Raw genomic sequence first — 20,983 nt, forward strand, 5'->3', positions numbered from 1 at the left:
CGGCGATGTGTTCCGTGAGGGCCTGTGTGTAGAAGGCATGATGCACGGTGTGGCTGGACTGTGAAAGGGGGCAGCTTTGGGAAGCCCTGGCCCAGTGTGCCTTCCACCAGAGAAGGCCTTCCCCAGACCACAGCCCTGGGGGCATCCTCAAGTCAGAGGAACAGGAATGTGCTGGTGACTGGACCACCTTGAGGCAGGTACCATCCCAATCCCCGAAAGCTTTCCTCTTCTCCCTTTGCTGTCCTCCCTTTCTTGTTGTTGGTATCAGCCGTAGCTTCTGAAGAGTTCCTCCCCCCCCGTCCCTCTTTTTCTGGAGTCTGGCCTTTCTGCTGGGGGCTCCTCGGTCTGCCTCTGCGTCTCCTCCCCGTTTCCCCCAAACAAAACAACAGACCAACCTCTCCTGCAAACCGCGCAGATGGCCAGACCGGGCACACCTCACGCTGTCCTCTCAGCAAACGTGGGTGCCACAGTGCTGGGGGCCAGCCTCCCGCGCGAGGAGCCTCGTGGCCGAGATGCGGGCTCACAGCAGGGCCTGGGGGCTTGGAGAAGGACTGGTGGCTGCTCTCCCTGCCTTTTGTAACATCTAAAGTCTGCCCCAGCCAAGCACTAACCAGGACCTGCTGTGAGCTGACGTCAGGACAGAGGGCCCCGCGGGGCCGGCTTTGATGTTTCCCAGGCCCTGTCGTGGGGGCGCAGGGGGCTCTGAGTGGCAGTCTGGGAATGCAGCATCTCTCACCACAGCCACGGAGCAGCCCCAGCCCCAGGAGGCTGAGCTGGGGTCCCTCTGAGTCATGCCATCCCTTGTCCCAGCTCAGGTTTCTGTGGCAAGTGGTCTGTGGTTCCTGCAGCCCCACGGCCCCTTTCCTGCCATCCCACCCCTGCAGCTGATTATCCCCCTCAAACTCCTCCCCATCCAGGGTCTGAGAGTGGTCCTGGGCCTTGCAAGGGGGGGAGCTTTCTCACGTCCTTACAGTGCGAGTCCTTGGGCAGGAAGGGTGATAATGATAATAGTAAGGGTAGCAGCTGCTCACTGAGTTTGCTCTGTCCGAGGCACTTCACACACATCACTGCCTTTGTGACTCATGACAATCTCAGGAGAGAGGCAGAGGAAGCTGAGACACACACTGTGTGTGACAGTCACACACTGAGTATGATGGTCAGGATTTGAGCCAGACCTGTCTTGATTCCAAACCCTTAACTAATGCTCCTCTGCGTGGGCGAGACTTCCGTCTCCCCACTGTGTCTGGACAAGCCGAGCTGGGAAGTGGGGGTTGGCCCACACTTTGAGGCAGGTGGTCTCTCTTTGGCCTTTGACGAGCGTCCTGGAGTTCTGGGTCGAGGGTCCCAATATTTTGGTGAGTCCCCTAGGCAGAGGCCCACTGGGACCCCAGCTCAAGTCTGCCCATCTGTGTCGTGAGAGGCGGTCAGGAAGTGTTCTGGAGCCCTCCATGTTCACCAGCTTTGGCCCCACACTTCCTGTGAGGTTAACCTCAGTTCGGCCAGTGTTTGCTGAGTGCCTTTGTGTGCCTGGCATTGTCTGCAGGAGGTGTGTTCACCTCTCGCTCCCTGGCAGCGGGGAGTGAGACCGGCTGTGGGAGCAGATACTTCCAGGGTTGGTTTTGAGTTCCTTTATGGGGATGGGAGGAATGCGGGTCTAGGATTTGGCTTCCTCGGGTCATGGTCCTGGCTCTGCCACAAATTAGCTGTCTTATCTCTGGGAAATCCCTTCATCTCTCTGGACCTCAGTTTGCCCATTTGTACTACAAAGAGATTGTACCGAGTTGCCCAGTCAGGGCAGGGCCCACTCCTCTTTGGTGATTGGAAATGAGTGGGGGTGTTTGGATTGTCACGGTGATCAGTAGTGTCCAGGGGGCAGATTTGTGAACTTGCACGTTTGGCGAGATAGCCCGGCATGGGGGAGATTTATCCCTAGAATCTAGAAAGCCAGCAATCCCCACCGAGCAGTGATAGAGATGGTCTGAGCCACTTCCACCTCTCTGTGCCTTAATGGCTGGCCCCTCTGAGAATGTTGGGAGATAGACCAACACCAGGGGCTGTCCCTCATCTGGACCCAGCCCAGGGGGATCCTGCACTTGCCTTGACACTGACTTTATGAGGAGACTGTTCTTAGGCCCTAAAGAACTAAACCCCACCTCTAGGGATTTAGAAGGTACTCTTTTTTTTTTTTCCCTTGCTGAGGAAGATTTGTCCTGAGCTAAGATCCATTGCCAATCTTCCTCTTTTTGTATATGAGCCGCCACAACATGGCCACTGACAGACGAGTGGTGTAGGTCTGTACCCGGGAACCGAACCCGGGCTGCCAAAGTGCAGTGTGCTGAACTTAACCACTAGGCCACTAGGGCTGGCCCTGGAAGGGTACTCTTTGGGCCAAGATCATTCTCCACTGGTTTGGGAGGGAATGGGCAGGACACCATTAACCTCTTCCTTCTTGTCCTGCCGGCCCAGTTTGGCCAGAGGCAGAGCCTGCTTCTTCACATAGCTGCCACAAGTGACCTGCTTCTTCCTGGTGGGGAACATCCTCTTCTGTGCTATCACCCACCTCTGGCAGGCAACTGGTGTTCCAGGCCCAGCAGCCCCAGGCCTCTGCAGGGCACCCGCGTGGGCTGGGAACAAAGACCAATGTGTTATTCCTGCCGCCATAACCGTGCCGCCTGCCCTGCCCTGCCCTCTGCTTCCCCAACCCATCTGCTACTCAGCACAGCCTTCTCACTCTTCCCTTTGTTCCCACTGGCTGCAGTTCCACCTTTGGTTGCAGGGCCCCTCTTTTCCAAGGGTGCCCTGCCCCCTGCCCCGGCCAGGGCTGAACTGTAGCCATGCAGAAGGGAGAATGGAGTCAGTTGAAAACCCGGAACCACTTGGCCAACCTCTCAATTTAGCCCAGGGAAGTCAGCCTTGGCCACAGACCATCCTTAGAGATAGAGAGTAGGTGTCGGGTGGCGCTGGCATGTCTTTGGGAATAACCCAAGTTCTAGAGAATATTGGCTTCTTCCTTGTTGAGTGGGTTCTCCCAAAGAGGCCCCTGGGGAATGCTGGGCTGAAGAACGTCTATGGGTTGGATTCAGAGCACCCTGTCCGACCTATGGCCGCCTCTGACGCTGCACCCTCAGTGGGTGTGAGTGCCTGGAATCCTTCTAAGATGCTCTTTAAATCATGATTTAAGTTTGTTCAACGTCCTGGACTCTGAAGATGGTGGAGAGGGTTGCCTGCTAACATCCCTGGCATCAAGACCTCCTGTGATCTGGTCCTGCATATCCAAAGCCCTCTTCCTCCAGGGAGCCTCCTGTGTGTGCCACCAGGCCCCCCACCCCAGCTCTTAAGTTTCCCTCCCTCTTCTGTGCTCTAGAGGCACTGAGTGCCCCCACCATTCATTTTGCATGAGCCTTGCCACGTCCTGTATTGTTTTCCTGTGTCCCTCTCTAGACAGGCCTCCTGGAGGGTACTGCGTCTTTGTATCTTGTGGAGTACCCATCACAGTTTAAAAGTTCCTCAGTGGACACTTGGCAGTTGTGGTCTCATGATCCTTCTCACCTGCACTTATTCTCGCCTCCTGTGTGCACAGCCCCTTTCCTCCTCCTGTGCACAGGGTGATGGGTGACCTGTGTTAGGACTGTGGCTGCAGCTCCTCCTGACCCTGCTTCTCCTGTGTCCCCACCTGCAGGTGCCCAGGCAGCCATTGTCTTCATCAAGGAGCCGTCCTCCCAGGATGCACTGCAGGGGCGCCGGGCACTGCTCCGCTGTGAAGTCGAGGCCCCGGGCCCAGTACACGTGTACTGGCTGTTGGATGGGGCCCCTGTCCAGGACACCGAGCGGCGTTTCGCCCAGGGCAGCAGCCTGAGCTTCGCAGCTGTGGACCGGCTGCAGGACTCAGGAGTCTTCCAGTGCGTGGCTCGGGATGACGCCACTGGAGAGGAAGCCCGCAGTGCCAATGCCTCCTTCAACATCAAATGTGAGAGCCGGGGGCTGTGCCCGCCCCTCACTACACCCACACCTCCTGAGCCCTGCAGGCCCCCTCCTTTCCTGCAGCTTCTCCCGTCTCCAGTTGAATGGGGCAGGCCGGGTGCAGTCGTGGTCAGGTCTTTCAGAGTTTCTTCTTCAGAGGAAAGGAAACTTTTAATTTTTCCAAATGTGTTTTTTTCCTTCAAGTCTGGACCCATTTATCTGCTAGATGCTTTTGCAAATGGCAAGAGCAATGAGGCAATGTGGCCAAGTGTCAGGCTTGGCCTACCAGGGACCCGGCAGGCACTTGGTCCCTGGGGTCCTCGTCTGCAGCCCTGCCCTCAGCTTCACAGGGCTTCCCTGTGCCGTCTCTTGGCTCTAGAGCCTTTAGGTTCCATCATTTCCTGCTTGTCTCCCTTCCCCTCTGCCCTCCCACCCTTGCTCTGCTCCGTCCTTCACTCTGCAACCGTGGGCTCTGCTACAGGGATTGAGACTGGTCCTGTGGTCCTGAAGCATCCAGCCTCAGAAGCCGAGATCCAGCCACAGACCCAGGTCACGCTGCGTTGTCACATTGATGGGCACCCTCGGTAAGGAGCTGACTTTGAGAGTGGGGATGGAGAGGGTTATTCCAGACAGGCAGGGATGTGTCCCCAGATGGTAGACTCTATTCGGATGCACCTTCATCCTGTAACCACCCTACCCATAAGCTGCCTCACACCAGCCCCTGGTGACTGAGGAGGGGCAACATTGTGCTGCAGAGTGATCCTGGATTCTGGGAGCTGAGAGATTAGAATCTCAACCTGATTCTACCCCTGAGTTGTTGTGTGCCCTTGCGCAAGTCACTTCCTCTCCCCAGGTCTCAGTTTCCCCATTTGTAAACTGAGGGGTCTAGCCCTGACCCCTTCATTCTGTATCCTCTCCGCTGGCCACCTGAGTACCCCTGCTCCCTGCTGCTGACCCCCTTGGCCCCGCAGGCCCACCTACCAGTGGTTCCGAGATGGGAACCCCCTCTCCGATGGTCAGAGCAACCACACAGTCAGCAGCAAGGAGCGGAACCTGATGCTCCGGCCAGCCAGCCCTGAGCATAGTGGCCTCTACTCCTGCTGCGCCCACAATGCCTTTGGCCAGGCCTGCAGCAGCCAGAACTTCACTCTGAGCATTGCTGGTGAGCCTGGGGCAGGGGTGTAGAAGGTAAGGTGGGGGTGGGAGTGGCCTCCCCACCCTGCCTGTTCACATGTTGTGCTTCCTCCACCCAAGATGAGAGCTTTGCCAGGGTGGTCCAGGCGCCCCAGGACGTGGTAGTGGCGAGGAATGAGGAGGCCATGTTCCACTGTCAGTTCTCAGCCCAGCCACCCCCGAGCCTGCAGTGGGTCTTTGAAGATGAGACTCCCATCACTAATCGCAGCCGGTAAGGCATCTGGCAGGGGGCCTTCATGTACAGTGGTACAGGTTGTGTACTGCACATGTGTGTTCTCTAAAGGGGAATGAGATTCCTATCACAGACATGATAGGTCTGTACATGTATTACTTCAAATTTCCAGCAGATGGCAGTAGAATGTCTTGCTGTTATAAAACGAGTCCAACAAAGGGAAGAGTCTCCAAGAAGGGCATCTTTTCCCAGTTCCCACAAAGACACTGTATGAGCTACTGGTGGCTCTACTTCTTTCTCCCTCCTCTCCTGTCCCTGTGGGTCTTCTGGGATGGGGGTAGAGACTGAGGGATGGAGGGGGCCTGGTGATCACAGTCTGAATAGGAAGGTCCTGAATGGCAAGGACACCTTATTAACACATGTGCACACATGCACACACAACGCGTGTTTTTTGGAGGAAGCAAACATTTCCAGAAGGTGCTGGGAGGTGGCAGCCCTTCTGTAGGGACTTCTGTCCTCACCCAGGCCTTATGAGAGCAGAGAGCACCTTTGCCATGCCAGGTGTGGCCGTGGACCTTGGGGATGTGGCTCCCTAGGCTAGGGGCTTGGGTCCCACCTGGCGTCAGCCCTGAGGACATCATCAGTAGTTGATCTGGTATGGCCAAGGGGCTTCTGATTGCTGGAGCTGGGTGCCTGAGCAGCAGGCTTATCTTGACCCGGCGGGAAGGGGGCCCCTCCGTCTCTGCAGTTGCACATTGTTGATTACTTGCTGTCTCTTCCCTGCACTGCTGCTCACCTTGCCGCCCCAAAAGCCGAGTCTCTTGTAGTTAGAATACACACTCACACATGCACTTGAACACACACACCAACGTGGAGTGTCAGCTTCCTTCTCTCTGCCCTGTTCCTGGCCGACTGCTTCCTACATCTCTGACCTTTGTGGGACAAGGTTCCCTGGCATTTCCCTGCAGAAGTAGGCCTGTGGGCCACTTCCTCCACATAGCACTCTTTCCCCTCCGCAGTCCCCCCCACCTCCGCAGAGCCACGGTGTTTGCCAACGGGTCCCTGCTGCTGACCCAGGTCCGGCCACGCAATGCAGGGCTCTACCGCTGCATTGGCCAGGGGCAGAGGGGCCCTCCCATCGTCCTGGAGGCCACGCTTCATCTGGCAGGTGAGTGTCTGGGTCTGGGGTGCCGAGGGCGGGGCTGCTTTCAGCTTTGTTGGCATGTAGAGATTTAGGCTCCTGTTTGCCCTTGGAGGGAAGCTTGGAGGGCAGAGGTAGGAAGAGGATGCTGGGGTTAGGGAGAGAAGATGCTGAGGGTTGTAGGGGAGGGTTTGTGCTGGAAAGGCTTGCCATGGGAGAACATTCGGTACGCTGAGACACTAATCAGCTGTTTGCTCACACCTCTGCAGAGATTGAAGACATGCCACCATTTGAGCCACGGGTGTTCACAGCTGGCAGCGAGGAGCGTGTGGCCTGCCTGCCCCCCCAGGGTCTGCCGGAGCCCAGTGTGTGGTGGGAGCACGCAGGTGTCCGGCTACCCGCCCACGGCAGAGTCTACCAGAAGGGCCATGAGCTGGTGTTTGCCAGGACTGCCGAGAGCGATGCTGGTGTCTATACCTGCCACGCAGCCAACCTGGCTGGTCAACGGCGACAGGAGGTCAACATCACCGTGGCCAGTGAGTACCTTTGCTCTGAAGGTCGAGGTGAGATGGAGGGGAGCCCAGGTCCTAGGAGGTCTTGGGCTCTGGGTGTGATAGACAGAGGCTTCCGTGGTGTTCACCCAAGGCCCTGTCAGCTCTGGGCCCTGCGGTCTGGGAATCAGTCAGCTGCTGGGAGGTGATGTTGGAGTAGACAGTGGAGAGCCAGGCACAGAGGTTGGAGTGACAGCCCTCACAGAAAATGATCCTCTGGCTTCAGAGGAAAGAGCAATGGACTGGGAGTCTAGAGTTCCCAATGCTAAGTGACTATGGGTAGCAAGTCACCCGCCTTGCTGGGGTTCAGTTTCCTTATCCATAAATTGGGGCTAATAGCTCCCTGCCTACCCTACAAGATGGTCAGCAAGATCAAATGAAGTGGATAAAAGAGATTTTTCTCTTTTGGGAAGGTGATGGTGGACAAAGTTATAGGTGATTATAATTTTATTTGTCATTCTTTCTAAATTTGTACAATGGACATACTACTTGTGAAATAAGAGGAGGAAAAAAGCAATAGATATGACGAAGAGAGCATTGGACAAGTGCGCCAGGTGATGCTTATGCATGCAGAAGGTGGAGGATGCCGGCTTTGATCCGTCATTCAACAGGCACTGAGTGAGCCGTGCCCTGTTCCCTGCACTGTGCTCTGAGGAGGAGGCCTGTGAAGTTAGAGAGAGAGTGCATGATGCGGGCAGGGCTAGATCCAGGTGCGGAGGGGTAGGGGATAGAGTTTGCAGGAGGGAGAGCTCCGTGACTGCCTTCCGTCAACAGATTTATCAAGTGCCTTCTTTGTGCTCGGCGCTGCTCCCAGTGCTGGGAATGCAGGAGTGAGCAAAGTGGACAAAAATCCCTCCCCTTGTGGAGCGCATAGTCTAAAAGGAACAACAAAGCAAACAGGAAAAACAGTTGAATGAGCAAGTGTATAATTTTAAGTGGCAGTAGAGCCATGAAGAAAAATAAAATAGGGTAAGTGACAGAGAGATGGCATGAGGGCCAGGGGGAGTTTAGAGAAGACTTTTCTAGAAGGTGGCATTTGAGTTGATACTTAAATTAAGGAAGGAGCCGTGTGGATAGGTCCTGAGACAGAAATGGGCTTGTATCTTGGAGGGACGGCAGTACCCTGTGTGGCTGGAGTTGAGTGAGTGATGATGAGTGTGGTTGAGTTGTCTGAGAGGTAGAGTGAGATCTTGGGGGCCCTGTAAGAACAGAGTAGGGACTGTGACTTGTATTCCCAGTGTATCTGTTATCTGCTGCTGCATAACAAACCACTCGGAAACTTAGTGACTTGAAACAATAGCCATTGATTTGTGTATGATTCAATGGGCAGGGTTCAGCTGGGACGCTCATCAGCCCTGTCGGCAGGGCTGGGCTCACGCGTGTGTTTGCAGTCAGCCCATAGGTCGGCTGGTGGCTGGCTGTTCTCTGATATCCTTACTCACATGCCTGCCAGTTGACTGAGGATGTTGACCAGGGTGCCTTGGTTCTTTTTCATATGGCTGCTCCAGCAGGCTAGCTCAGGCTTCCTCACCTGGGGACTGGGTCCCAAGAGTGCTAAAGTGGAGGTTGTAAGGCTTCTCAAAGCGTTGACTTAGAAGTTGCACAGTGTCACTTCCAGTGTATTCTGTAGGACAAGGCAAGTCACAGGCCACCCAGAATCCAGACAGTAGAGACACAGACTCTGCCTTTTTTTTTTTCAGTTGTTTTTTTTTTGAGGAGGATTAGCCCTGAGCTAACATCTGCTGCCAATCCTCCTCTTTTTGCTGAGGAAGACTGGCCCTGAGCTAACATCTGTGCCCATCTTCCTCTACTTTATACGTGGGATGCCTGCCACAGCATGGCTTGCCAAGCGATGCCCTGTCCGCACGCGGGATCTGAACCAGTGAACCCTGGGGCACTGAGGCAGAACATTCAAACTTAACCGCTGTGCCACCGGGCCGGCCCCTAGACTCTGCCTTTTGGTGGGAAAGGGGCATCATCACATTACAAAGACTCAAGAGATGGGAGGACCGTTAATGGCCATCTTTGCTAACAATCTCCCACACACAGTTGGAGGACGGGAAGTCCTTGCGGGGTTTTAAGTCGGAGAGTGGCTTTTCACAAGATTACTCTGGCTGTTCTGAGAAGACCAGATTGTTAGGGGCAAGAGTCTAAGGAGGGAGACTAGTTAGTAGATGACCATCATCATCCAGGGGAGATGTTGAAGGGGCTTGAACAGAGCTGGGAGCAGTGGAGGTGAGAGGTGGTCGTATTCCAGATATATTTTGGAGCTAAGGTAGGCAGGGTTTGTGTAGAATGAATGTGATGGGGGGACTGAGAAGTCAGGCTAGATTTTTGGCTTCTGTCATTGGCTTGATGGTGGGCCATTTACTGAGATAGGGAAAACTGGGATGAGCAGGTTTGGGGAGAAATCAACTGTTCTCTTTTGCACATATAAAGCTTGAGATGCCTATTAGATATCCAGTTGGAGATGCCGGTAGATAGTAGATGTGCAAGTCTGAAGCTCACGGGGGGAGGTCAGGAGTCAGGGTATAGGTTTGGGAATCATCCACTCAGACGGTATTGAAGGCCGTGGACCGAATGAAATCATTCAGGGAATGAGTATGGCTAAAACAGAGCAGAGATCTGAGGACCAAGCCTTGGAGCATTATGGGGTAATGAAAAGAACAAGGATTTTGGAGTCATACAGACTGGAGTTTTCAATCCTCTCTCTATCATGTATTATTAGCAAATGGCCATTACTTCTTTGAACCTCTGTCTTCTCAGCTGTAAAATGGGTACAGGAATATATCCCTTGGGGGTTTGTTGTGACCATTAACAAAGATAATACTTGGAAGATGCTGGCGCCTGGGGCTTCACTAAGGCGTAATTGCTGCAGTTATTACCAGAGCAGACAGGGTTTCTGGACTCAGGGCCTAGCAGGGTATGAGAATTTCTTGGATTTGGATCCTTTGGTTTTGCAGACATGTTAATCAACTTTCTGTTTCGTCCCCGTCTCTCTAGCTGTGCCCACGTGGCTGAAGAAGCCCCAAGACAGCCAGCTGGAGGAGGGCAAGCCAGGCTATTTGCATTGCCTGACCCAGGCCACACCCAAACCCACAGTCATCTGGTACAGAAACCAGATGCTCATCTCGGAGGTGAGAACGAGGATCATTGCTGGTGGATGGGGCGAAAGCCCCTCCTGCTGCTGACTGTGCTCACACCCGTAGCACTCTTTCCCCAGAGGCTGTCCCCAGGGGGATGTTGGTAGGGGTTCAGGCTGAGACCTTTCCTGATCACATCTTGTGTTGCTGTAGGACTCGCGGTTCGAGGTCTCCAAGAATGGGACCTTGCGCATCAACAGCGTGGAGGTGTACGATGGAACGTGGTACCGCTGCGTGAGCAGCACCCCAGCTGGCAGCATCGAGGCCCAAGCCCGCGTCCAAGTGCTGGGTGAGCTGGCATGTGTGAGGAGAGCACTTTGCCTGGCAGGCAGGAGAGTAAAGGGGAAGGGTCAGCAGGGTCCAGGGTCTTCAGGCCTGTAGCAGCCTGTCTAGCTTCCTCAATTCCTCCTCATTCACCCACCTACCCTTCCTCTCCTGAAACAGAGAAGCTCAAGTTCACACCACCGCCCCGGCCGCAGCAGTGCATGGAGTTTGACAAGGAGGCCACAGTGCCCTGCTCAGCCACAGGACGAGAGAAGCCCACTATTAAGTGGATACGGGCAGGTGGGAACTGTGTGGGCAGGGGTTGGGGGGCAGGCAGGATAGTCCACTGGTCAGATGTGTGTGTGTCTGAGGACCAGCTGAGCGCCCAGTTCCATGCCAGGAACTGTGGGATAGACGAGAAATGTAGGGCCGATTTGTAGTCCAGTTAGGAAGAAAAAAGCCAGACACAAAAGAGGTCAGATTACAGCATTAGACAACATAGAAGATGACTCAAGGCAACAAGTGATTGGATTGGTCCAGACGGTGCTGTAAGGTCCTCCCTCCCCCTTTTCAAAATAGTCATCCTTTCCGACATATGAGCAACACGGGCTCCTTTAGAACATTTTGGGAGAAAAAAATGCATAACCCCACCATCCATCATCATTAGATTTGTTCCTTTTTCTTTTTCTATGTGTATCTTTTTGTTTTTACATAGCAATTTTATTATACAACTGTATGTACATATAATTTTCACTTATTTAACTTACATGAGTAAGTCACCCTTACTATAGAAATAAAAGATGCAGATAACCGTATGTCATTTTATATCCTCTTTTACTTAACGTTATCTAGCATTTCTCCATGTTTTTATACATAAACATTGGTTTTGATGATTGCAATAATATTCCAATGATTGGATTCACTTAATTTACTTAAGTATTCTCTAAATGTTAGAGATTTGGGTTGTTAACCATTGTCCTTCCCTCTCTCTGTCTTTCTCTCTCTCTCTGTCTTTTTATTGCTGCAATAAACGTCTTTAAGCCAAAGTTTTTTCTGGATTTGGGTTTATTTCCTTTGGGAAAGATTCCCAGAAATGGAATAATTATGTATAAAAGGCTATGCACATTTTTACAACCCTTGATGCTGATTGCCAAATTGTTTTTAAAGGACTGGACTAGTTTTTACATTGCCATTAACAGTGAGAGTTGGAGAGTAGGGTTGTAGGTTTTGAGGAGGACGTGGGCTCTCTGCTCAGGTGGTCTGGGGAAGCTTTCTGTGGGAGGTTCAAAATAGATTTGAAGCCTGGGATGGTGGCAAAGAGCTGGAATGGGTTCTAGGAGTGAGAAGTGACAGGCAGTAAGGATGAGAACAAGGCAGATCGAGGGCCAATCAGAAGTCCAGCTGGCAGAAGTGATGTTATATAGGACAGTGGAAGGAAGTGAGACTGAAGAATTGGAAAAGGGGTTAATAATGGGGGACTCCCAATGCCTGGCTCAGGAGTTTGGACTTTCTGCATAGTCAGGAGCAACAACGTGTTTTTGAGTTGATGTGAGTGAGTGAGGACATTGCCAGCCACTCATGTAACTGGTCAATCCCACAATTCCCTTTGTTGCCCCTGTAGATGGGAGCAGCCTCCCAGAGTGGGTGACAGACAACGCCGGGAACTTGCACTTCTCCAGGGTAACCCGTGATGATGCCGGCAACTACACTTGCATCGCCTCCAATGGTCTGCAGGGCCAGATCCGCGCCCACGTCCAGCTCACTGTGGCAGGTGTGACTGGGGCAGGGCCTGGGGCTGGGGCTGGCAGGCCCCTGCTAACCCCCTTGCACACTGCTCACTGCCCCTTGCTGGGCTCTTCCCATCCAGTGTTCATCACCTTCAAAGTGGAGCCAGAGCGCACGACTGTGTACCAGGGCCACACAGCCTTGCTGCGGTGTGAGGCCCAGGGGGACCCCAAGCCACTCATTCAGTGGAAGGGCAAAGACCGCATCCTGGACCCTACCAAGCTAGGACCCAGGTAGGGCCATCTCCCTCCCACACCACCCCACTTCTCCTGCAGCCCGGTCTCCCCAGGAGCTGGCAAGGTGGGCAGTGTTGTGGCTTCTCTCCTGGCAGGATGCACATCTTCCAGAACGGCTCCCTGGTGATCCATGATGTGGCCCCTGAGGACTCGGGCCGCTACACCTGCATCGCGGGCAACAGCTGCAACATCAAGCACACAGAGGCCCCCCTCTACGTTGTGGGTAGGGGCAGGGAGGGGTGTCCTGCACAGGAAGCTGTGGGGCCAGACTTATTCTCATCTTTGTACGCATTGGCCCCCTGTACACAGAAGTCACTTACTCCGTTTTTGTGGTGGGGACCGGGATCCAGCTGTGCCCCCCACCGTGCATAGCTCAGTTTCAGGTTCCTTGCCTAAAGCTGTGCTGTCACTTATATAACATTCCACAGCGGGGGGTGAGCTGTTGGGGGAGAGCTCTTGTCCTAAAACTTTTCCTCCCAGGTCCCCTGCAGTATCCACACATCTCCCTGGGTGGGCGGGGAGGGCATCAAGTTGGGATGCAGCAGGACAAGCTCCCTTTGCCCTGGAGGCCCAGAGAGGATGATATTTCAGTTAAAAGGCCCTGACTAGGGTCAAGAACTCTCCTGACTATGCCTTTGGAGGTGTTATTTCCTCTGCAGGGGCTTGTTTCACATAAGATGAAAGTAGTTTAAATGAGAAGTTCTCAAGCTTTTTTGGTTTAGCGGCAGAAGTGTTTTTCTAGACAAAGTCTCACATGGGACTTTAAATGGATCACAGTGAGGTGATGAGGCCCCTTGGTTGAAGCCAGTGGGTGTGTGTGGGAGTTGGGGGATCTTGCATGGTCTCCTCTTTGGACCTCTCTCCCTCAGCTCCCCAGTGACTCCTGGCACCTCTTTCTCCGTGGGACCCTAGGCTTTTGAAAGCCCCTGGATTAGAAGATCCTTCTAAACCACATTTCTTGAAAGACCTGCTCTGTGCTAGGCAGGGTCTGGGATTCTAAACCAAAACTTCCCACACGCTGCTCTTCAGGGCCTGGCTCATGATATCAAGTCACTTAGGAAGCTTGTTAAGAAACAGTGTAGGTTTGCGTTGGCACCCTGACAGGTGTGTTTTCTATGTGTATCACCGGCCTCATGTTCAGATGCACAACCAACTTGGGAATCACTGGCCCCATGTCCCTCAGAGCTCCATATGACCTTGGTAGGGCCTGAGGACCTGGCCTTTATTGAAGCCAGTGACAGTGATGACCCTCCCTGGGTCTCTGTCTTGGTCAGGCCATCGAGTGTCTGGGAGTTTGTCATACGTGCGTGGTGGGGAGGGGCTGGAAGAGAAGTAGCGCTGGGTTTGCTTCAGTGGCCCCCGTTGCAGACCTCCCTGTGTCTCTCTCAGACAAGCCTGTGCTGGAGGAGTCCGAGGGCCCAGGCAGCCCTCCTCCCTACAAGATGATCCAGACCATCGGGCTGTCCGTGGGCGCCGCCGTGGCCTACATCATCGCTGTGCTGGGCCTCATGTTCTACTGCAAGAAGCGCTGCAAAGCCAAGCGGCTTCAGAAGCAGCCTGAGGGCGAGGAGCCAGAGATGGAGTGCCTCAATGGTGAGGGGCCCCTGGAGGTGGGAGGCAGTGCCAGTGTGCGGGTGCTGAGCGCCCTCCCACGGCCACAGAGGAGAGAGCTGTGGCGCTGGGTAGCTGGGGCCAGAGCAGAGCTGTCCACCCCTAGCTGGAAGCCTATAGAGTTGGCTGATTCCCAGGGCCTTGGCTTTTGAGGAGCCTGGCTCAAGACTCCCCCATCGGAGCCTCTTGGGCCAGCTTCCTACGTTTTCCTGCCTTCTCCTCCCCAGAGCACTGAGCCTCAGATAGAATTAGTACATGTAGTCATGTTTCTGTTACACATCTTTGTCTCCCCACTTTAGTCTTTGAGTTCCCCCAAGGGCAGTCTGTCTGTTTCCCTCTTCCTGCCCTCCCTCTCCCCCGACTGGGAGCTCCCTGGGGCATTGCTGGGTCTACCCTATTAGCTTAGGGGTTCAGGAGCAGGGCCTGGTCTCCCTCATCTGATTTCCCCTTTGTGCCTGTTTAGAGCTTTGCACATAGGAGGCCCTATGAAAGCAAAAACCCTTCTGTCAATATGGTGTCCAGGGACCCAGGATTCAGATGACACATGCAGTTTGTTCCATTTCAGAGGTCGTAATCAGTTGCACCAATAAGTGGTCCTACCCTAAGGGATGTCTGTCACCCTGGCCTCCAGCCCCATCAGTTTATCTGTTGCATTGGCCCTTTGGTGTGGAACACCGGGATTGGACCCATTTGGTGGAAGTGGGGGTTTGGAGGAGAGAACTGAGGTTCCCATGGTGGCCAGAGTGTCAGGTCTCATCTTGACCCTCCCCCTTGCTCCCTCTTCCCAGGTGGGCCTTTGCAGAATGGGCAGCCCTCAGCAGAGATCCAGGAGGAGGTGGCCTTGACCAGCTTGGGCTCTGGCTCCGCAGCCGCCAACAAGCGCCATAGCACGAGTGATAAGATGCACTTCCCACGGGCCAGCCTGCAGCCCATCACCACACTGGGTGTGTTGGCTTGGCCACCGCTGTCCCTGCTTAACTACGGGCTACCCCTTCAGTCTTGAGGCTGGATTAGGGCAGTGGCTCTGAAGTCCCTGAAACCTAGAACCCTAGAGATGGAGGGGAGTGTGGGGGATCGAATCCAGTGTGTCCCCAGTGCCTCTCTCAGACCCTACTTCACAGATTTCATCATTTCTGCGTATTATTTACTTGAGGTTTTCTTTAGATTGACTCCCTCCTCCTTTTCTTTTTAACTTAACTAAGGTTAGCTTTATTCTAGGAAAAAATGAGAAATTTAAGTTTTTTCTGAGCACACATTAAAATGTGAAGACATGCTTATCATGAGCCACCTAAAATTCTCGTACAAACCACCCTTTAGAAAAGGCTGACTATGAATCCCACCCCTTTATTTTACTGTTGGAGACCGGGAAGCCCAGGGCGGGCTGGGGGGGTGGTTTGCTCAGGGTCACACAGCAGAACCGGGGCCACTGCCCAGTCCAGGTGAGTAGGGTGCAGCAAAGACTCCCCATGGTGTGACATAGGCAGGCGAGGCATCTCCCCAAGTCAGGGGCTCCCTCTTCTTGGGTGAAGGCAGCTGGCTGACTCAGAGCTGTACCCACAGGGAAAAGTGAGTTTGGGGAGGTGTTCCTGGCGAAGGCACAGGGCTTGGAGGAGGGGGTGGCGGAGACCCTGGTGCTTGTGAAGAGCCTGCAGAGCCGGGACGAGCAGCAGCAGCTGGACTTCCGGAGGGAGTTCGAGATGTTTGGGAAGCTGAACCACGCCAACGTGGTGCGGCTCCTGGGGCTGTGCCGGGAAGCAGAGCCCCACTACATGGTGCTGGAGTATGTGGACCTGGTATGCTGTTCGTGGGGGACCTGGGCGTCTCGGGCAGGGCAGTGCCCTGATGGTGGGGGTGGGAGCGGGGCACCATGGGAATCTTGTCTCATGCAGTCTCAGCCGAGACCTTGGCCACCTGCTGTTGCTGCCTTGCGACTGGCGCTCCACTTCCTGCCCCCCCAGCTCTCTAACACCTGACTTTCCTTGATCAGTGCATCTTTCCCATCAGCCAGTCCTGTCTGTGTCTGGGGCTTGGTCCCAAGTTCTTGCTGGCTTCGCACTCTGTACACTGCATGGTTGCCTTCCAGGTCTTCTTCCCTGACTCTGGTTTTCTTTGGTTTGTTTTTTCCCGTTCTCCCCAGTGCTTGTCACCCCTTGAGGATAAACTTATCAGAACCTGGATTTCCTTCCTTCCCAGCATCCCATACGTTGGAGGCCCCGTGTTAGCCTGGTCACTAGCCTTCTCCTTCCACTCCAGTTGTCATGCCCAGATCTGCCCCTTCATTCCCTGACTGATCCCGGCCTAGTCCCTTTGGTTCTCAGACTGCTGCTTATCCAGTCCCCGAGCTCAGGAGCAGGAAGGCGTGATCCTTAATCTTTCTACTAGCACGTGTTTCTGCTGCTGGTGTTCTCCCTGTTTGTTCCTGTCTGTTAGATAATAAACCCCTGGAGGGCAGGAGTTTCCTCTTAGGGGTCCCAGAAGACAGAGGGTGGGGACTGTGTTTTCCTCTTGGCTCCCTGAGGGCAGGGGCTTTGTCACCCACGTGTCTGGGGGCTCCTCTGAGGGTAGGAAGGACAGTCCTCTTCTCTTTGGGACTGGGAGAGTTTCCAGGAGACATCTCCTATGTGTTTAATTCCTGCTGGACTTTTCCCCTGGGAAGGGGGCCCAGTCTGGGGTGAGTGTTCAGGTCAGGGCTTCTCACCACCTGCCCGGGTGGGAACCCCATGCGCACCTGCTTGGTTTGATGCTTTGGAGATAATGACTGGGCTTGGACCTGACAGAGACACTTGGCTGTTCCCTCAGGGAGACCTCAAACAGTTCCTGAGGATTTGCAAGAGCAAGGATGAAAAATTGAAGTCACAGCCCCTCAGCACTAAGCAGAAGGTGAGGACAGGAGGGAGAGGTCCCCAGGGTGGGCCAGGAGCAAGGGCAGTCATTTGACAGGTCCCCTGATGGAGAGCTCCCTGTGGGCCAGGCCCTGTGGTAAGTACTTTACAGGGGTTGTCTCACTGATCACAGCGATCCTGAGTATATGTTGCTATCCCCATTTTGCAGATGAAGAAACTGAGATTTAGAGACCTTAAGTGACTTGCCCAGATCGTGTAGCCTGCAGGTGGCTTTGTATTGACGTGTTGCTTTCACGTAGAAGAGCTGCTCTTTGCCTCTGCTGCCCGAGCGGGCCCTCTGCTCCCCTGCAGTGAGCACAGGGCTGCAGGAGCAGCAAGTAGCTGCTGCTCTAGGGGCCTGCTGGGCTGGGTGTGGCCCCCAGCATGGAAGACTCTCCTGTGACTGGGCTGCCCACGTTTCACCTGCTGTTGTTTTCACACTTTCACCCTCACGTGGGCTGTGGGCTGCTCAGCCTTTCCTTCCGGTTCTCCTCTGCCTTCTGGGCAGAGGGTTGTTCTGAGTACAGAGCCCTGGCTGGGCCCCACGGTGGAGCAGACCTAGGGTGAAACAGTGAAGAAGGGAAAGCTTGCCTCCTATCCTCTGCCCACCTTAGCCATCCCTTCTGGAGCCCAGCTCCTCCTGTCCCCAGCCTCCTCCCCTCCCCTCTGAAATGGACCCACCTCCTTCCACGTGACTGGACACTCTGCTTTCAAGCTGACAGCAGTCACTTTATAAACCAATCAGAGCTCAGGGCGAGTAGGCAGAGACTGCTAGGGCCCTCCCGCGCAGGGGACAATTCTGTGCCCTGTAGGCCTGTGACCCAGCTCACAGACTCTGGGGGCAGGGCAGAAGGGCATGGCCAGTTGATCAGTCAGGCAAGTGGGACCCTGGCTGCCCTGATCTCTGGGGAAGCAGCTCTGCCACCTTCAGACTGACCTCCTCCCATTACAGGCGAATTTACCAAGTTCACCAGATCACCAGAGCTGGCCTCCCAACACTGTGTCCCTGCTTTCATCTCTGAGAAGCCACAGGACTGTCTGCAGTGGCTGTAGATGGGAAGCCACAGGACAGGATGTGCTACTCCAGCTAGGTGGGATGGCAGGACCCCAGAGCTCACAAATCAGGACACATATGGAGCCAGCAACTCTTTAGTGAGTCAGCCATGGCCCTCAGGGCCCTTGGGGATGCGAAATTGAAACTGCCGGGCATCCTCGGGGCGCTTAGGATCTAGTCAGGGAGCTTGGGTAAATGAGTATCGCATGTGCTTTGCAGGCTTCAGGTATGACACAGAGAGCAAAAGAAAGACGTAAATTAAGAGAAGTTGAAGACAGCTGTGTCCTTGAGGTGGACAGATGGTGTCATTAACAAAGAAGGTTTCCTGGTAGAGAAAGCCGTTTGAGTTCAGTTGTCAAGGACAGGAAGTAGTTGAATGGCAGGAAGAGGATGGCTTCAGGGGAGAGGGGAGTCAAGGTAGGTTTCTCTGGCTGGGACAGGGAATGTAGACGGGCTGACAGGAAGTCACTTACCTCCGTCACGTGACCTGAGGGACTATTTGGCTGCAAGTCATCACCACCTTTGCTAGAGATCTCTCCTAGCCTCTTTTTTTTTTTTGCTAGAGCATCTTAGATTTGATGGAGGAACTTCAATAAGTTGAGTTCCATACTCTCCAAGGACAATATTCTGCATCAGATGGGGGTTAAAAAAAAAAAAAAAAGCTGGTTTTTTTTCTGGACCGTGTGTCAGACTGAGGAAATCAGAATATCTGAGAGTGGGCTCTGAGGACCTGCATTTTCCAGCCAAGCTTTCCAGCTGATTCTTAAGCTCATTAAAGTTTGAGGAGCCTAGTGTAGGATAGTAGCTTTGAAATGTGTTTTGATTAGGATCGCCTATAAGAAATGCATTTTATGACCCAGTGCACACATACACGACACACACACACACACACACACAACTAAAGTTAAACATTCGTGACACTATATTTGATGCACTTGATGTTTCCTATCCTTTTTTTTTTAACTCACTAAATTGATTTTGAGACTCATGTGGGTCTTGATCAGTAGTTTGAAAAATACTGCTTTTTGAGGATTCCATGAAAATGAAAATTCTTAGGGAAGATAGATTAAAACATGTAGATACTTTCTTGTGCTAATAATTTAGGGAGTTGCTGTGTCTCTTTATGTTCCTAGGATCCTGGGGGAATGGGAGGAGGAAAAGTTAAGTCTTTAAAGGGAGGTGGAGTGGTAAGCAGGGTGCTCCCTGGCCAAACAGAGCTGGAACGAGGTGTGGGTGGGCCTGGGGAAGCTGCAAGAGGATTCCAGGACAGCAGTGGGATAATGCTAGAAATCAGAGACACGGGCCCTGGGTGTGGGCATAATGGTAGGTAATGCTTATTAGAGTATCTGATAAGATGATGGAGATTCTGAAGTCAGAGGACTGTAACCTGTGATTTCTCCTGGGATCACCTGTGAGCTAATGACAGGCGAGGAGCAGGGTCAGCTTAGCACACCTGGTGGACAGCGCCTCATGCACTCAGATGTCTTGATGGGAAACAGCCCGTTGTGATAAGAACTCAGTAGTGTCACAATGAGTTAGCCAGAACTTGGGCAAACCCTTGGATTGTGGGAGTTGGAAAGGAAGGGGTGGGTCTGGTCTTTACCAAAGAGCAGGTCTTTATAACAGTATTTGGAAATAATCCTGTGGCCATCTGATGGCGTCTTGCCCAGTATTAGGGAAACACTTAAGTAGCTTGGGCCTAACAGAATTCCCTTTTACTGCCCTTGCTTAGCCAGTATTTCCAGAAGCTCTGCCTCACTGGAACGATAGCAAGTTAGTCACCATGCCAAGTCCACTCTCTTCTGTTTCCCTTGACCAGCAGTAGACTGTTTCGCTTGGAGCCAGACCAAAGAGAGCAGGCTGAGGAGAATGGCAAGTCTGATGAGGACGCATTACAAAAACCTCTGTCTGCCTCGGACAGATATCCGGGCAAGGCCGGATGATGCCTTGGGGTTTTGAAGCCTGAAGTAGAGCCTGTCCATTTATGATGACCACTTCAATGGTCATCTGGCCCTTTTCCCACCAGTGACAGGCACTTGGGGCCTTCTGAAGATGGTGGTCTGGGGGCTGTTTGGGGGGTGTGGCCTCTACTTTTCCTTGGAGACCCAGTACAGGCTCTGCCTCCAGGGGACGGGGTTGGGGGGGGGGCCGTCTCGGTAATCCTGGCAGACCTGTTCGCCTGACCGCTTCTTTAACCCTCTTCACTGGTTGCACAAATTTGGTTGGAAGCTGTCTGGAGAGTTTGTGTCTTCACTTTTGACAAAGAAAATGCACCAAGAAGATGAGATTTTCCTAGCTCTCGATGGTATCCTTCGTTCAGGGCCTCTGCATGTGCAGCGTCAGTCCATACCTATTTGGTGGTGGTTTGGATCAGTGCTGTCTAGTGGCACTTCCGGCGATAATGGAGATGTTCCATTTCTGTGCTGTCCAGTGCGATAGTCATGAGCCTCCTTTGGCTGCCGAGCACTTAGAATGTGGCCTAGAGTGACTGAGGAGTGAATTTTTAATTTTATGATTTTTTTTTTTTTTTGGAGGAAGATTAGCCCTGAGCTAACTACTGCTAGTTCTCTGCTTTTTTGCTGAGGAAACCTGGCCCTGAGCTAACATCGTGCCCATCTTCCTCTACTTCATATATGGGACGCCTACCACAGCATGGCGTTCCAAGCAGTGCCATGTCCACACCCAGGTTCCGAACCGGTGAACCCCGGGCCACTGAGAAGCGGAACATGCGAACTTAACTGCTGCGCCACCGGGCCGGCCCCCATAATTTTATGAAGTTTTAATTAATTTAAATAGCCACACGGGGCTGGGAGCTACTGTTTTGGACAGCATAGGTTTAGACCATTATTTTTTAAACTTTTTTGACTGAGAGCCACAGTAGCAAAAAGCACATTTTACATCACAACCCTATACATATATGTATATGTATATACATAGGCATATGTATATATTTAAAAAATGAAAAGAGTTTCATGAATGATACTTACCCT

At 53.3% G+C, this 20,983-nt stretch overlaps 1 protein-coding gene across 2 annotated transcripts in view; it reads left to right on the forward strand.

Annotated features, from left to right (window-relative positions):
- Nucleotides 1-20,983, forward strand: part of PTK7 (protein tyrosine kinase 7 (inactive)) — a 58,398-nt gene that overhangs the window by 31,892 nt on the left and 5,523 nt on the right. For both annotated transcript variants that reach the window (XM_023624962.2, XM_070244585.1), the window contains exons 2-17: nucleotides 3,680-3,967; nucleotides 4,442-4,544; nucleotides 4,932-5,122; nucleotides 5,215-5,365; nucleotides 6,346-6,494; nucleotides 6,737-7,003; nucleotides 10,022-10,155; nucleotides 10,315-10,450; nucleotides 10,606-10,725; nucleotides 12,047-12,196; nucleotides 12,293-12,443; nucleotides 12,542-12,669; nucleotides 13,836-14,039; nucleotides 14,846-15,001; nucleotides 15,618-15,850; nucleotides 16,857-16,937. In XM_023624962.2, coding sequence (XP_023480730.1) covers nucleotides 3,680-3,967; nucleotides 4,442-4,544; nucleotides 4,932-5,122; nucleotides 5,215-5,365; nucleotides 6,346-6,494; nucleotides 6,737-7,003; nucleotides 10,022-10,155; nucleotides 10,315-10,450; nucleotides 10,606-10,725; nucleotides 12,047-12,196; nucleotides 12,293-12,443; nucleotides 12,542-12,669; nucleotides 13,836-14,039; nucleotides 14,846-15,001; nucleotides 15,618-15,850; nucleotides 16,857-16,937 — 2,642 coding nt within the window. The remainder of the gene's footprint in view (nucleotides 1-3,679; nucleotides 3,968-4,441; nucleotides 4,545-4,931; nucleotides 5,123-5,214; nucleotides 5,366-6,345; nucleotides 6,495-6,736; nucleotides 7,004-10,021; nucleotides 10,156-10,314; nucleotides 10,451-10,605; nucleotides 10,726-12,046; nucleotides 12,197-12,292; nucleotides 12,444-12,541; nucleotides 12,670-13,835; nucleotides 14,040-14,845; nucleotides 15,002-15,617; nucleotides 15,851-16,856; nucleotides 16,938-20,983) is intronic.

The sequence above is a fragment of the Equus caballus genome, chromosome 20 (assembly GCF_041296265.1).
Source record: "Equus caballus isolate H_3958 breed thoroughbred chromosome 20, TB-T2T, whole genome shotgun sequence".
NCBI lineage: Eukaryota > Metazoa > Chordata > Mammalia > Perissodactyla > Equidae > Equus > Equus caballus.